General features: G+C 40.8%; 1 protein-coding gene across 1 annotated transcript in view; it reads left to right on the forward strand.

The window, feature by feature from the left end:
* The first annotated feature begins 3116 nt into the window (after positions 1 to 3116).
* Positions 3117 to 14373, forward strand: part of grin2ab (glutamate receptor, ionotropic, N-methyl D-aspartate 2A, b) — a 127473-nt gene continuing 116216 nt past the window's right edge. Inside the window, exon 1 of the mRNA XM_061770346.1 lies at positions 3117 to 3555. Coding sequence (XP_061626330.1) covers positions 3553 to 3555 — 3 coding nt within the window. The 5' untranslated portion in view covers positions 3117 to 3552. The remainder of the gene's footprint in view (positions 3556 to 14373) is intronic.

The raw sequence follows: 14373 nt of genomic DNA on the forward strand, positions 1-14373 counted from the left end.
ACCATAATGACAAGGGGCAGAACTACTTGTTGGGCCTCGAATTTAAAAAAAGCAAACTGGGAAGCGCACCAGAGCTTCAATCAACACAAAAGAAGCATGGATTGTATTTTCCAGCAGTTCATCAACACCTACCAACCGATCTACTTACCTGTCTACCTGGCGACCTGCTATTCACGAGTTCACCTTTTTTTTTTTTTAAAAACATATTCTCAGCTATTTCCTGCAAATCTTACTGATTCACTTTTTGGGGGAACGCCATGTCGCTAAGTCCTGGCTAATAGAAAAGTAACAATTGACGTCAAGAAGGTATGTTGACGTGATACATCTCGACTGAATGAAGATGGCGGGAAGAGCTAAGTTCAGTCTTGGTTGTTAACAGTGTGTGTTTTTCTTGGTGCAGTTTTTGCAAATTAAAAAAAAAATAAAATCATGAATTTTTGAATCGATATTGCATCGGGTGGTATGGTGGACGACTGGTTAGGACCGGGGTTCAAATCCCGGCCCCGCCTGTGTGGAGTTTGCATGTTCTCCCTGTGCCTGCGTGATACTCCGGTTTCCTCCCACATCCCAAAAAGATGCGTGGTCGGTTGATTGAAGACTCTAAATTGCCCATAGGTGTGAATGTGAATGCGAGTGGTTGTTTGCAGGCTGATATTCTGTATTTTTATAATTTTTTGTATGTTTTTATTCATATTTGTGGATATTTCTCTAATATTTTTGTATTTTTGTTTTATTCCAAATTATTTTATTATTTAGCTGGGATAGGCTCCGGCATGCCCGCGATCCTAGTGAGGAAAAGCACTACAGAAAATGGATGGATGGATGGATATTGCATCGGAAAGGGGAATAGTGCGATGCATTGATCAATGAATCGCTGTTTTTATACACCCCTAATATTTAGGCTTAAAGCTATTGACAACTATAAAAATGTCTAGGGAGTGTCCATTATTTGTGATTTTTTGCTATTTACTGTAAAAGCAATTCAACATTCCATCCATCAATGAAACATAATATTTCCCTTTAAATTAGAGTCAACGTGCAGGCAACTGCCCGCTCACTTGCATGTACATCAAGAAAAACACCCACGTATGACGTCTTCCCGCCGGGTATCGGTATCAGGGTGAACGACTCAATCCGACACACGGGCCCCCGAGAAGGATCGGTGTCAGGGCTGTGATTATGAGTGCCATCAACCAAATTATTCCTCAGGGCTCCGATTGCCAGATCTGTCCAGCCAGGTGTCGGGTTGCCAGATAGTGATCTTTTGCTCTCTGAAGCGTAAGCCTATCTGGTCATGACCAAGCGGCAAGGAGCACACACAGGCAGGCATGTGAGTTTGTGTCTTTTCCTTTTTGTGATTTTTATCTATGATTGCACATGCCGCCTTTGAGCGGGAATGAAAGGAAGCGAGGCCAGGCCAACATGGAAGAGGGAATGGGTGGGGGGGGGGCACAACAGAGAAGCACACTGATGAGGCTTCATCAAAAGCATTCACATACACACACACACACACACACACACGCACACACTGCTGCTGCTATCTAGTGGTCTGGCATTACACCTGCAAGCAGCTCTCCAGGTAGTTGACGGGAATGGCGGAGTAGCCGACGATACAATACCACTGTGATATATTACCTACAGTATCATACAGTACTTATGTATGACATTATCATATCAAGCCTACTGAAGAAGAGCCAGCACGCAAACACTTCTTGAATATGAAAATACACCTACAGTAAACGCAGATACAGTTTATTTGAATGATTTGAACTGAATTGATTGATTAATTGAATTCAATGAATGAAAATGCTAATTTCCTTATTGTGGGACTAATAAAGGTTATCCTATCTTATCAGTAAATCCTATATAATGCTACGCATCCATCCATTTCCCATCCCACTTATCGTAAGTAGCCACATTGTAGTTATTGTAATTGCTAGGTGTGTAACGGTATACCAAAAATCACAGTCGGGGTACATACTTTGGTTTGTAAGTTGATGGTTCATTTCAAAACACTGTTTATCTGTTCTTTAAACAAGGACTGATTTAAAGACATTTAAAATACATCAAAGATAGTGTACATCTTCTTTTAAGGAAAAGGTACAAAACTAATCAATACCTAACACAACATGTTTTCATTGGTTGATTATTTATGCATTGATTACAGTACAAAGAAATTTACAAGGGACCGACCGATTACTGGCTGGGCTGAATATCGGCGCCGATAATCAGCCCAGCCAGTAATCGGTTATTATGACACATGCTGGCATCGTGTTTTTTTTCTTTTCTTTTCTTTGCTTTCTTTTCTTTTTTAACAGTTTATTTTTTTTATTTAAACTTACAGTTAACTTAAGAAAAATTGGGAACTCCCTGCACTTGTTGTTGTTGTTTTAACTTAAAATAACGATAAATTAAACATTAACATTTCAGTTCAATTGAAATTTTAGAAAACTTTATTTACTGTAAAACTTTATTTACTTTAGTTTTCATTTAACTTTATAAGACAGGGTGCTGAGCCTGGGAGCTCCCTGGACTTTTTGTTAGAATTTTAAAACAAAGATGTCTAATATCTAACATTAAAAACAAGTACTTTCACATGTTGCAAATCTGAAAAGCTGTTTAATTAAAACATTCTTAAAGGCATTTAAACGATGTGTTAAGTTGGTATTATTCAAGATTTGTTTTGCAAATATTTTCCGTTTTACTGCAATTGAATATTGACTCCAAATAATGGTTATTAGCCTCCTTGGCTCGTACTAATCTCTATAAAATGTACACCACATTAGGTCCAAATTCATAATTTAATGTGCCTCCTTAGCCATAACATTGATGTTTGACCCTTATGTATCAATACACTGTACCATACCAGAAAACTATAAGCTACTTGTAACAAAGTGGATGGGGACACTTTGAGCTTCGGGGAAACCCCTTTTTATGCTCACCTCTTTGTTAGCGTCACTGGAGTTCCCTCGTCACGTGACGCCGGCCATGCTTCTAAAGAATGCGGAAGTGAGAATAAAAAGCGGGAAAATGGATGGTTTGTTTTGCTCCCCTGAATAATAATAATCATCTTTTATTGTCATGAACATGCATGCATGCACACGAAATTTGTTCTCTGCATTTAACCCATCACAGTGAACACATACACATGTTAGTGGAACACACTGGAGCAGGGGGCAGCTGAAGCGCCCGGGGAGCATTTCGGGGTATCAGTGTCTTGCTCAAGGACACCACAGCCGTGAGTCCGGGGGATGTTGGCGGATGGTCCAGTCGGGGTTTTGAACCTAGGTCCCCCACGGTGGCAGGCGATGATCTTAACCATTGGGCCACGGCTGCCGACGCAGGTAGCTCCGACTTTGCAGCTTCTACCGTGGAGGTTGGAACTTGGTAGCCGTGGGAAGTGGAGCAAATGAGGCAGAGAGAATACTCCGCTGGAGGATGAATTTTTAACGACCGGCCATTCTTTGGTGGTGACCGCCTGGGGGGCTTGAGTTCCACACACACGCACACTGGACTGACGTGGACTCCGCGGGTGGGCAGCGACGACCAAACATGGTAAGTTTTAGTACACTAGTGTTAAATAGCAACCTATATCTATGCTAGCATACATTGTTGGGGGTATTCCCTACGGCAGGGGTGACCCAAACTTTTTCCTCTGAGACCTGCATACAGAAAAATTCAAGGATTCAAGGGGTATTTCACCCTTCAATTCATTAAACACTTTAAAACCAATCCATCAAGCAATTTTATTGTTTATAAATTGTAGTTATAAAAAAAAAAAAAAAAAAAAAACCCTGCTACATCACAAATTGCCATTAAAGGGAATAAGGCAAATTTTACCCAATAGAATAGAGCTTCCTCTGTACTGAGTTGATCTCCATATTCAGAACCAAAACAAGAGAAATCTGTGGTCAGATGAAATTTTTTTTCAAGGCTCATGAATGAGATATGGTCACAAATTGGAGCAGAAAGTTCAGGAAACAATTTTTGCTTCTTATCTTTATTCACCATAATGAAGAGAAATGTTGTTACTATTTTAGTTGTAAATAGTTTCTTTGCGTCTTTGCATAACGTTAGCCTTATAGGATAATAGCCTGAGTCGTTTGTAACATCCATCCATCCATTTTCTGTACTGCTTTATCCTCACGAGGGTCGCGGGCGTGCTGAAGTCTAGCCCAGCTATCTTCGGGCAGGAGGCGGGGTACACCCTGAACTGGTTGCCAGCCAATCGCAGGGCACATAGAAACAAACGACCATTCGCGCACACATTCACACCTACAGGCAATTTAGGGTCTCCAATCAACCTACCATGCATGTTTTTGGGATGCGGGAGGAAACCGGAGTATCCGGGAAAAAAAGGCACAGGGAGATCATGCAAACTCCACACAGGCGGGGCTGGGATTTGAACCCCGGTCCTCAGAACTGTGAGGCAGATGTACTAACCAGTCTTCCACCGTGCCGCTTCAATTTGTAACATTCTGTCAAAATATCAATAAAAAAAATAAATCAATGTGCTTGCTAAAATTAGTTTTTTAAATTGATCTCTATGCAAATTCTCAGTCATCCAGGTCATGGTAATCTGCAGAGGTAGAATCAAAGCAACTGGACTCGAGCTGTTTATTAAATTTTTTGTTTTTTTTTTGTTTTCAGAAAATATTAAAAACTGACTTGGGCAATTATGCTATTAGGCTGATGATATTTAGAAAACATCTATATAAAACCAATTTATTTGTACTACGGTTGTCACACCTGTTTTGGGATGTTGGTGTTGCAAACCCCCCCTACTTTTTCGACACAAACACTTTTTTTTTTTTTTTTTAAATATTGATCCACAGAACTGCTTTACTGTCACAGGAACAATGAAAGTCAGTTGGGCATTTCAAAATTTGCAGCATTGAGGTAAAGAAGAAGAAGAAGAATCATTAGTTAGTAGTCATTAGTTCTTATTGTGGGGGTGGGGGGAGCATATCACAGCTTGGTGGTAAAAGCGGTTTTTAAGCCTCATGGTTCTAGACTTTAATGTCCTGAGGAGCTTTCCAGAGAGAAGTGTTGAGAAAAGTGAGTGTCTGAGATGAAGAGGGGTCATTTAAGATTCCACTGGCTTTCCGCATTAATCTGTCAGTGTAAGTGTCCTTGAGGGTGGGCAGTGTACCTCCAATCGCCCACGGCGCTGCTTTCACCACCCGCTGCAGATCCTTCCTGTCCTTCGAACTACAGCTGCTCAACCAACTTAGGCAGCAGTAGTGGAGGAGGATGTCCATGCTGGATCTATAAAAGTTAATCAGCAGGTGTTGGGGGAGCTGGGCTTGGTGTAGTTTCCTGATGAAGTACGGTCTTTGAGGTACTTTCCTCACCTGATGGGAGATGTTGGTTGATAAGTTAAGGATCTGCGGAGATGTGGACTTGAGTAAGTTGAAGCTTTCCACCCTCTCTTTGTCCTCTCCATCAATAAAGAGAGTAGTGTGCTCAGTTCTTTTGGATTTCCTGAAGTCCATGATCATTTCCTGCATCTTGGCTGTATTTAGGTCCAGGTTGTTCATTTCACACCATTGCCTGAGATGCCATACCTCCTCCCTGTAGGTTGATCCCTTGTTGTCCTAGAAGGGAGGTGTTGTCAGTAAATTTGACAATGGTGTTGTTGTTGGGGTGAATGTAGTCATATGGAAAGATGGATTAGAGCAGGGGCCTGAGGAGAAACCCCTGAGGTACAGTATGTTCAGGATGAGAGTGTGTGTGTGTGTGTGGGGGCGGCGGGGTGTTGTGTCCTATCCTGACATTCTGGGGTCTCTTTTTGGGAATGATGCAACATGGTTTTCACACCTGGATTTGGGGATCCTCTGCCCTTCCTCCTTGCAGATCCTCTCCAGTTCTGTCAGGTTGGATGGTGAATGTTGGTGGACAACCATTTTCAGGTCTCTCCAGAGATGCTCAATTGGATTTAAGTCAGGGCTCTGGTTGGGCCATTCAAGAACAGTCACGGAGTTGTTCTGAAGCCACTCCTTCGTTATTTTAGCTGTGTGCTTAGGGTCATTGTCTTGTTGGAAGGTGAACCTTCAGCCCAGTCTGAGGTCCTGAGCACTCTGGAGAAGGTTTTCGTCCAGGATATCCCTGTACTTGGCCGCATTCATCTTTCCTTCGATTGCAACCAGTCGTCCTTTCCCTGCAGCTAAAAAACACCGCCACAGCATGATGCTACCACCACCATGCTTCACTGTTGGGACTGTATTGGACAGGTGATGAGCAGTACCTGGTTTTCTCCACACATACCGCTTAAGACCAAAAAGTTCTATCTTGGTCTCATCAGACCAGAGAATCTTATTTCTCACCATCTTGGAGTCCTTCAGGTGTTTTTTTAGCAAACTCCATGGGGGCTTTCATGTGTCTTGCACTGAGGAGAGGCTTCCGTCGGGCCACTCTGCCATAAAGCCCAGACTGGTGGAGGGCTGCAGTGATGACTTTGACTTTCTAGAACTTTCTCCCATCTCCCAACTGCATCTTTGGAGCTCAGCCACCGTGATCTTTGGGTTCTTCTTTACCTCTCTCACCAAGGCTCTTCTCCCCCGATTGCTCAGTTTGGCCGGAAGGCCAACTCTAGGAAGGGTTCTGATCGTCCCAAACATCTTCCATTTAATGATTATGGAGGTCCAGTGTGCACTTAGGAGCCTTAAGTGCAGCAGAAATTTTTGTGTAACCTTGGCCAGATCTGTGCCTTGCAACAATTCTGTCTCTGAGCTCTTCCGGCAGTTCCTTTGACCTCATCATTCTCATTTGCTCTGACATACACTGTGAGCTTTTTTGATGATAGAAGCCCACAGAGGTTCTGCATTGCCATGCAGCACGTCATTGACATTTTCTCTCGCTCTTTTTTGTTCTTCCCAGAAGAGTTTGGCAACATTTGGGCTATTTTTAGCAGCGTTTCCTGGAGTGACATTGGTTTTTAACCAATAAGACACGTTTGCAGTGTTTTTCGGTGAAGTGTCGAGTTTTTTTTTGTTTTTCCCCCTCCACTATTGCTTATGTGTAGACCAGGGGAACTCGCATCCAAATCAAAGTCCTTTGGCCACAACACGCTGCTTGATAGTGACTCCTGTTGTGCTGACTGCAATGGAACAAAAACAGGAAGTAGAAAAAAAAAAAAAAAACTTAAACCAGAAACAGCTTCAAAAATGTGTCAATACTAGACAACAAATACACAAATATGAGATTGAAAAATATGAAAATATTAGGGGGAAAACACAAATGTTGGACTAAAAATACAAAATACAAAAAACTGGGAAAAAACTATATAAAAAAAAACAAAAACAAAAACTATTAAAACATTAACAAATAGAAACACATACAAGAATAGTGGGAAAATATTAGGAAGAAAATATGCCATTTTTTAAATATAATATATTTATGAAAAAATAGTTGCAAAATATTACATGAAAAATACAAGTTACGAACAGTAAAAACATTACTGGAAGAAAACAAACATTGAGGGTCAAATACAAAAAAAACATTTTTTTGAATTTGCCAAAATTGTCAAAATACAAAAATATTGTGAATGAATACAAAAATGATAGAAAAAAACACTAGAAAAATATTCAAAATAAGTACAAATATTTGATAAAAAATAAAAACTTTCAGGAAACTGTTTTAAAAGTATTAAATGAAAATAAACAAAACATTTAGAAAATATAATAAGTTTAGAAAATTACAAAAATATTACGAAAATATTAGAAGGAATGCTAGAAACATGCGAAAATATTGGACAAAAAATAAAATATTTATATTACAAACATTACATATTACTAAAAATTCAAAAGAATTTGGAAAACAAATACAAAAATATCACAGGAAGAAAACAAAAATATTGGAAAATATAAGGATTTATGTCAGATTAGTCAAAAATAAAAAGAATCTTATTTTTGTATCCATTAAAAATAAATTCTAGAAACATATTATTACAGAATACAAAATGCTAGACAAAAACACAACAGTGACACAATTATTAAAATACAAAAACAGTAGAACAAATAGAGAAAAACAAAGAAAACTCGACAAAAACCGTTTTAACACCCCCCAAAAATATATATTAGTCGAAAAAAAGTAATCTCTAGGACACAAAGCACCATTAAAGAGTAGCACGATATCCTGTGAACTTCCTCAGACCTGCATGTGTGGATTAAACTGTAGCAGAGGACCGATGTCTCTACTTGTGCAAATAGAGCATCCAAAATCCCACACAAGGGCCCTTTAACGCAGGTCCTTTTGGCACATCCACTTCATGACTTTTTTTCTAGCACAGCTTTAGGCGTACGTGTCAGCGCTCAATCTATCCGCCTGTCGCCCACCGCGCCGCTCGGTCTCCGAGCAGCCGGTCCCGTTGCTGCCCCCGCCCACACCGTCCGCGCGATCAAGCCAATGTTGGTGATCCGTGCGACCGATCTGTCGCCTAAGGAGGTTTCCTCTGCGCGCTTGTCCGTGTTTACGGAGCCCATTCAAGATTTATCACAAGTATTGAAAAACAAAATCAAAAATGTGATGCATTCCATGCATTTGCTGCATTATCTCCCTTCCTCGCCAGGAAATCCAACTGTTGTGTTTTATTGTGATAATGTCGCGTTGGCTGAAGACTGAGTGAGGTGAGAAGGATGAAGCCGGCTCCTCCAATTTACCGTGACGACTTGAAAGCCCCTCACGATGGATGAGTCGTAGAGGGACCCCCGGCCATTTCCCCCTCTCACCCCCTCCAGGAGTCATTCACATCCTCCCCTACCTTCTGTTAAATCGGCATCATCCATCTGCCCCCCCCCTTTCCTGGCCGCTTAGCGTGTGGGCCTTTGACAAATGTATGCCTCCCAGCTGTGTGTTTTGAGAGTTTTAGCATGTCTCTGACGGCTCCAAAGGGTCCCAGGTTGTCCGTGTGGGCGTAACGAAGATAACGTGAGTGGGAAAAAAAGCAAGTGACAAATCATCCCTCTGTGAGCTACGCTAATGCAGTGTTTGTTGATCTCGTTGACCGTAACACGCCAAGGAAACCTCACCTGAACACAATGTGTGCCACTTTTGTAGCCAGAGTCATTACCCACTCCCAGCCTTGGTGGTCCTGCAGGAAGAGGCAGCAGATGGACAATGTTCTCCAATTCCCATTTAGGAGACACACACAGCCAAAGCCATCATCATGGGCCACAAAACGAAACAAATGCCGCACAAACGAGCAGATGAACAACTAAAAGAAGGCCGGCACCTCATCCTTTCATAATCATTTTAAACTGCACGTCATCACTCCCATAGGGCAACATTTAGGCTACTTTATCTCTTTGTATTGGGATTTGTTTCACTTTATATATTTTGATCAGGAATTGGGCCTCCACCCGCCAATTCTTTGCTTCTACACCACTTCCATAATGTTACGATGAAACAGAATGAAAATACAGAGAAACCTCGGTTCTTGTGATTATTTTGTCTGTTCCGGAAAGTCTGACTAAAACTGAATTGTATGAAATCCAGACCAATATTTACCACAGGAAATAATGTAAATCCAATGAATCTGTTCCAGACACCCAAAATGTTCACAAAAATGCATTCTATTGAGGAGGAGCTTTAAATACAAAAACAATGGGGGAAAAAAAAACAGTGTAAGCTTGAAAGTGAGTGACAGACACACACACACACACACACACCATTGCTCCCACCACAGAAATTTTGATGCGAAGAGCGAGAAAACGTTTTCTTACGACGTGACGTCAACCGTGCAGCGCGTTCAACCAGCTCACGGACGAAGTTGAGAGTTCTCACTTTTCATTGTAAGTATTATTGGAAGTCCTTCAGTGAGTCAGCAATGCATTGCGCCTTTAATACGCCAGTTCAACTGTATTCTGAATATGTGAATAAAAAAGTAACAACAATGAAATACACTTTTTACTAGGGAAAATAACAAAAATAGTGTGGCGACAGTGAAATCGTGCATTTATTTACACTTGTGTTACTACACCGTCACTGTGCATTGTGTAGTAAACAATCACTTCCCAATCGCGTACTGGTTGGGGCAACATTGGTGTAACATCCTGTAAGAAAAAAATGTCAAAATGTCGAAAAGGAAACAGAAGTATGAAATGAAAATGCAAAATAAAAAAATAAACACAATTGACCTGACTCGAGTATAATAAAAGCTTAGTAGACAAATATACATAGATATTAGATGTTAGGTGAATAATACAGAAATGTTAGGGGAAAAAAACTAATACACAAAAAATATTCGCTAAAAAATGCAAACCTTTTGAGAAAAACTAAAGCAATATCAAACAAATGATTTATTAAATTACAAGTCAGAAAAACAATAGGTGTAATGAACATAAATATGCAGAACAATGCAAAAATGTTAAACAAAAACTAAAATATTGCAAATAATTAGAAATGTAAAAAATATAATAATACTATATTTAATAATATAATACAAAAATATAAAAAGATATTAGAAAAAGATATTAGTAAAATATGAAACATCCACCCATCCATTTTCTGTACTGCCTATCCTCACTAGGGTCACGGGCATGCTGGAGCCTATCCCAGCTAAATAATAAAATAATTTGGAATAAAACAAAAATACAAAAATATTAGAGAAATATCCACAAATATGAATAAAAACATACAAAAAATTATAAAAATACAGAATATCAGCCTGCAAACAATTTTAAAATATTAATACAAATGTGTTAAATGATTTGACAAAAAAAAAAAAAAATATATATATACATTATTAAAAAAAAAAAAAAAAAAAAAATGGACATCAAATACAAACATTTTTAGGAAAACATTTGAAACATTGGAAAAATACAGTACCAATATATTGGACAGAATATACACAAAAATATTAGGAAAAACACAAAAGTGTCGGGTGAAAAAGGCCAAAATATGAAAAGCGACTTATTTTGCGATGATTGCATTTTTGTCTCTGGTGTGAGCGGATGCTTCAAAAGTGATTTTGTGGTTCTTAAGGAGTTTGTTTTTGTTTTGCTATTAAAACAAATTGCCGTGGAATCTGGGGCCTTCCAATTGCTCGTTTGACATTACGACAGCAAGCTTCCTTGCCAAAGGTCGGAAGACGGCCGCTCGGGGAGTTGCGACATTTTCGTTATCGCTAGAAATTTCACGTGGATCTCGGCAAACCCTGACGAGCTCGCTGTGACTTCATTTGTCATGAAGTCTTGGCTTGAAACCCTAACTTGAACTCCTAACCCCGGTTTGAAAGCGTAAGCTGGGCATAAAACCCCCATTTGGGTAATAACGTATCCTTAAAACAAGGGATGTTCAATTGCACGTTTTTCCGACTGATACCTGTACTAGTTTTCACCCTTGAGTACTTACAGATTCAAATTTCAAACCTTTCTTTCTTTCTTTCTTTCTGATGCACGTGACGATTGCTCAATGTATCAAACCAAGTACTGGCTCATTGTCATTTTGCCCCAAGTACCAGTGGCTGGTATCGGGAGCCTTCACGACCACCTGACGCCTTGAAATAAGGCCGATATCGCCCCGATACGATACCGAATATCTGTCCTCGCCCATCCTTGCTTGAAACACTAACCCACGCTTGAAACTCTTATTAGAACCGCGAAAACCCTTGCTCGAAATCCTTTTTGGGAGCCCTAAGCCTTGTTGAAGTCATGAAAAGTCCTGATATCAGCGCACATTTCCTCATTCACTCCACAGCTCAAGGCGACACCTAAAAATCCCGTTGAAGTGGATGAAAGAGTTTGGCGGCGAGCGTCTCTCTCTGTCCGACAGACGGTTCAAAACCCTACTAATGCTTTAAACGCACAAGCGGAGTCAAAGCATGAACCATCAGTGGTGAACGTTGCACGCAGAGGCCACGGGGCCGGTCCTTTTCATCAGGAGATCTTTCTTTCAGGGAGCGGATTTGAATGCACCCTCTGGCTGTGCCGATAATAGAAAGACCAACTAAAAACCTACGGCCTCCAGATGAGCTATTTTAAATTGTTCACTGGACTGCACCAATTAGCGCCACGCAGCAGCTGAAAACCTTTTCAATGCTCCGCTGCACTGACCGGATGGACGAACGCCGTCAACTCATAGGAACCCCTCACCCCCACCACCCCCACCTAAATAAATAAAATGAAATCAAAACATATCAACTCCGCTCCTCATGTACGCATTGTAGTTGGAGATTTTGGCAGTTTTCACTCCTGCTACTTTTAAAGCAACACATTCAACCATGTGGAGTTTGCGGTGTCATCATTTCTTAGTTTGGTTAGGGTTCGAAAGCAAACGAGGATTTAAGTGTTGGTTTATCAAGGTTTTGGGCTTCAAACAAGTCAGAGTTCGTTTCCAGCCAGGGTCAGCCTCTCAAATTCCCATACTGTATGCTGCTTTGCATGACCTCCTTCATGTCTTTTCTTGCCATTTTGGGGCACAGGCTTGTTTGCTCTGGTGTGTGCTCACTCCACTCACACACAAAAACGGCACGCATCATCATCATCATCATCATCACCATCACCACACAATCCAAGCCTGATTCACTTGTTGTGTTGTATTGTTTCAGAGTCTGTGGAGTCAGTAAACGGGCTGCACTTGCAATCGCCCTCATCGCCTTCTTCCTTCTCCGTACATTCTGTCGGCAGTACTTTGAGCTTTATTTAGACGCAGGAAGTGAATCACTGCATCAGTAAACATACTGTAGCGTCCATTTATTCAAGGCTCTGTGATAGCTGGCATTTATCCAGTTATTCACGCCCACAGGGGGAGTGAGCGAGTGGGTGACCGGGAATGATTCTCTCCGATAGACCGAGTGAGCGGCACTTCCCACCGGTGGGTGATGCTCAGTGGGCGGGACGGGGTGGCACAGGTGTCGAGACGGAGGGGGGGGAAAGAAAAAAAAAAAAAAAAAAAAAAAACGGGCTTAGGTAACACGAAGTTGAGTGGAATGTGTTTACATTTTCAAACCTGAGTTAAGCTTTCAAGCAAAGGTTAGGGTTTCAAGCCACAACTGGAGTTTCAAAGTCGGGATTCGAGACAGTTTTAGGATTTTAAATGAGGGTGCCAAACTAGGACGAGTTTCATTATATAGGGATTCAAGAAAAAAGTTGGGTTTCAAGCCTGAGTTACTGTTTTAGGGTTAGGGCTTCAAGTCTGGGCTTAGAACCCTGATTTGAAGCACTAACATCTGTTTGAAACCCAAACTCTTGCTTGAAACCCAAAATTTGAAATACTAACCTTTTCTTAAACCAGAACAGTGTCTTTAAATCCTAATTTGAAACTCTAATCCCATTTTGATACTTTAACTCAGACTTGAAACCCTAGACTTGGCCTGCAACCCTAATGTGAAACCCCTAACACAGCCTTGAAACCCTAATTTGAAACACTAACCTTTGCTTAATTTGAAACCATAATCGTCTCTTGAAACCCTAATTTGAAACTCTAACCTTTGCTTCAATCATAACGATGTATTTAAACCACAACTGTGGCTTTAAACCCTGATTTGAAGCCCTAACCTTCGTTTGAAACCCTAACCCACGGTTGAAACTTTCTTGAAACCCTAACTTATAAAAATATCGATTGCATGTTTGGTGTGAAAGCTTGCCTCCCTTGGCTCTCTCACACATGAATAAGAACATTTCTTTTTCACGCCGTAATCCAAATCTACACTTTTTTTGTCTGGAGTTTTATCGTGGGTTCTTGTTGTCATGGAAACGGGTCTCTCTATCTTTTGGAGCCTCATTCGGGGGTCCACGATTTTCGCCCGTTTGCTTTTCCTTGGGCGCTCGTCTACAAGTAGGACGCTTGCCTGTAACTGGGATGCTCTGTTGCCTTTGCAAAAGTAGTGACACTGATAAAGTGGTTACCATGGTAACCAGAAATTGCCCACATCATTTTTTTCCCTTTTTTTTTGTGTGTGAGAGGCCTTGTGTAATGGTTTTCTCTCTCTCCTCTAATCTATTTATGTATGTTCATATTTATCAGTTTGTGCACTGGCTGCCTGGCGATGCTTTCATATCGCCACTGCCGTGTTTGATTTCATCGGGAAATTCTTCATTTCCGCCGGTATGTTAGCCAAACGTCGTTAGCGGCGCCTGCAGCATTTTGTCTTGGCTAATTACACAACAAAAGGAAAACTAGTCGATTATTAGAGCGCTGCCTGTGCCGTACTGCGCTGCTATTGCTTATTATCCCACCCCATACTTTCCATAATCACACACTTGCCGGAGCTATTAGCGCCAGCGGCTGGCTCACTTCGTTTAGAGTGTGTGTGTGTGTGTGTGTGTGTGTGTGTGTGTGTGTGTGTGTGTGTGTATGTATGTATATATATATATATATATTATATATACATATACATACATATATATATGTATATACATACATATGTATATA

This window comes from Phyllopteryx taeniolatus, chromosome 4 (genome assembly GCF_024500385.1).
Source record: "Phyllopteryx taeniolatus isolate TA_2022b chromosome 4, UOR_Ptae_1.2, whole genome shotgun sequence".
Taxonomy (NCBI): domain Eukaryota; kingdom Metazoa; phylum Chordata; class Actinopteri; order Syngnathiformes; family Syngnathidae; genus Phyllopteryx; species Phyllopteryx taeniolatus.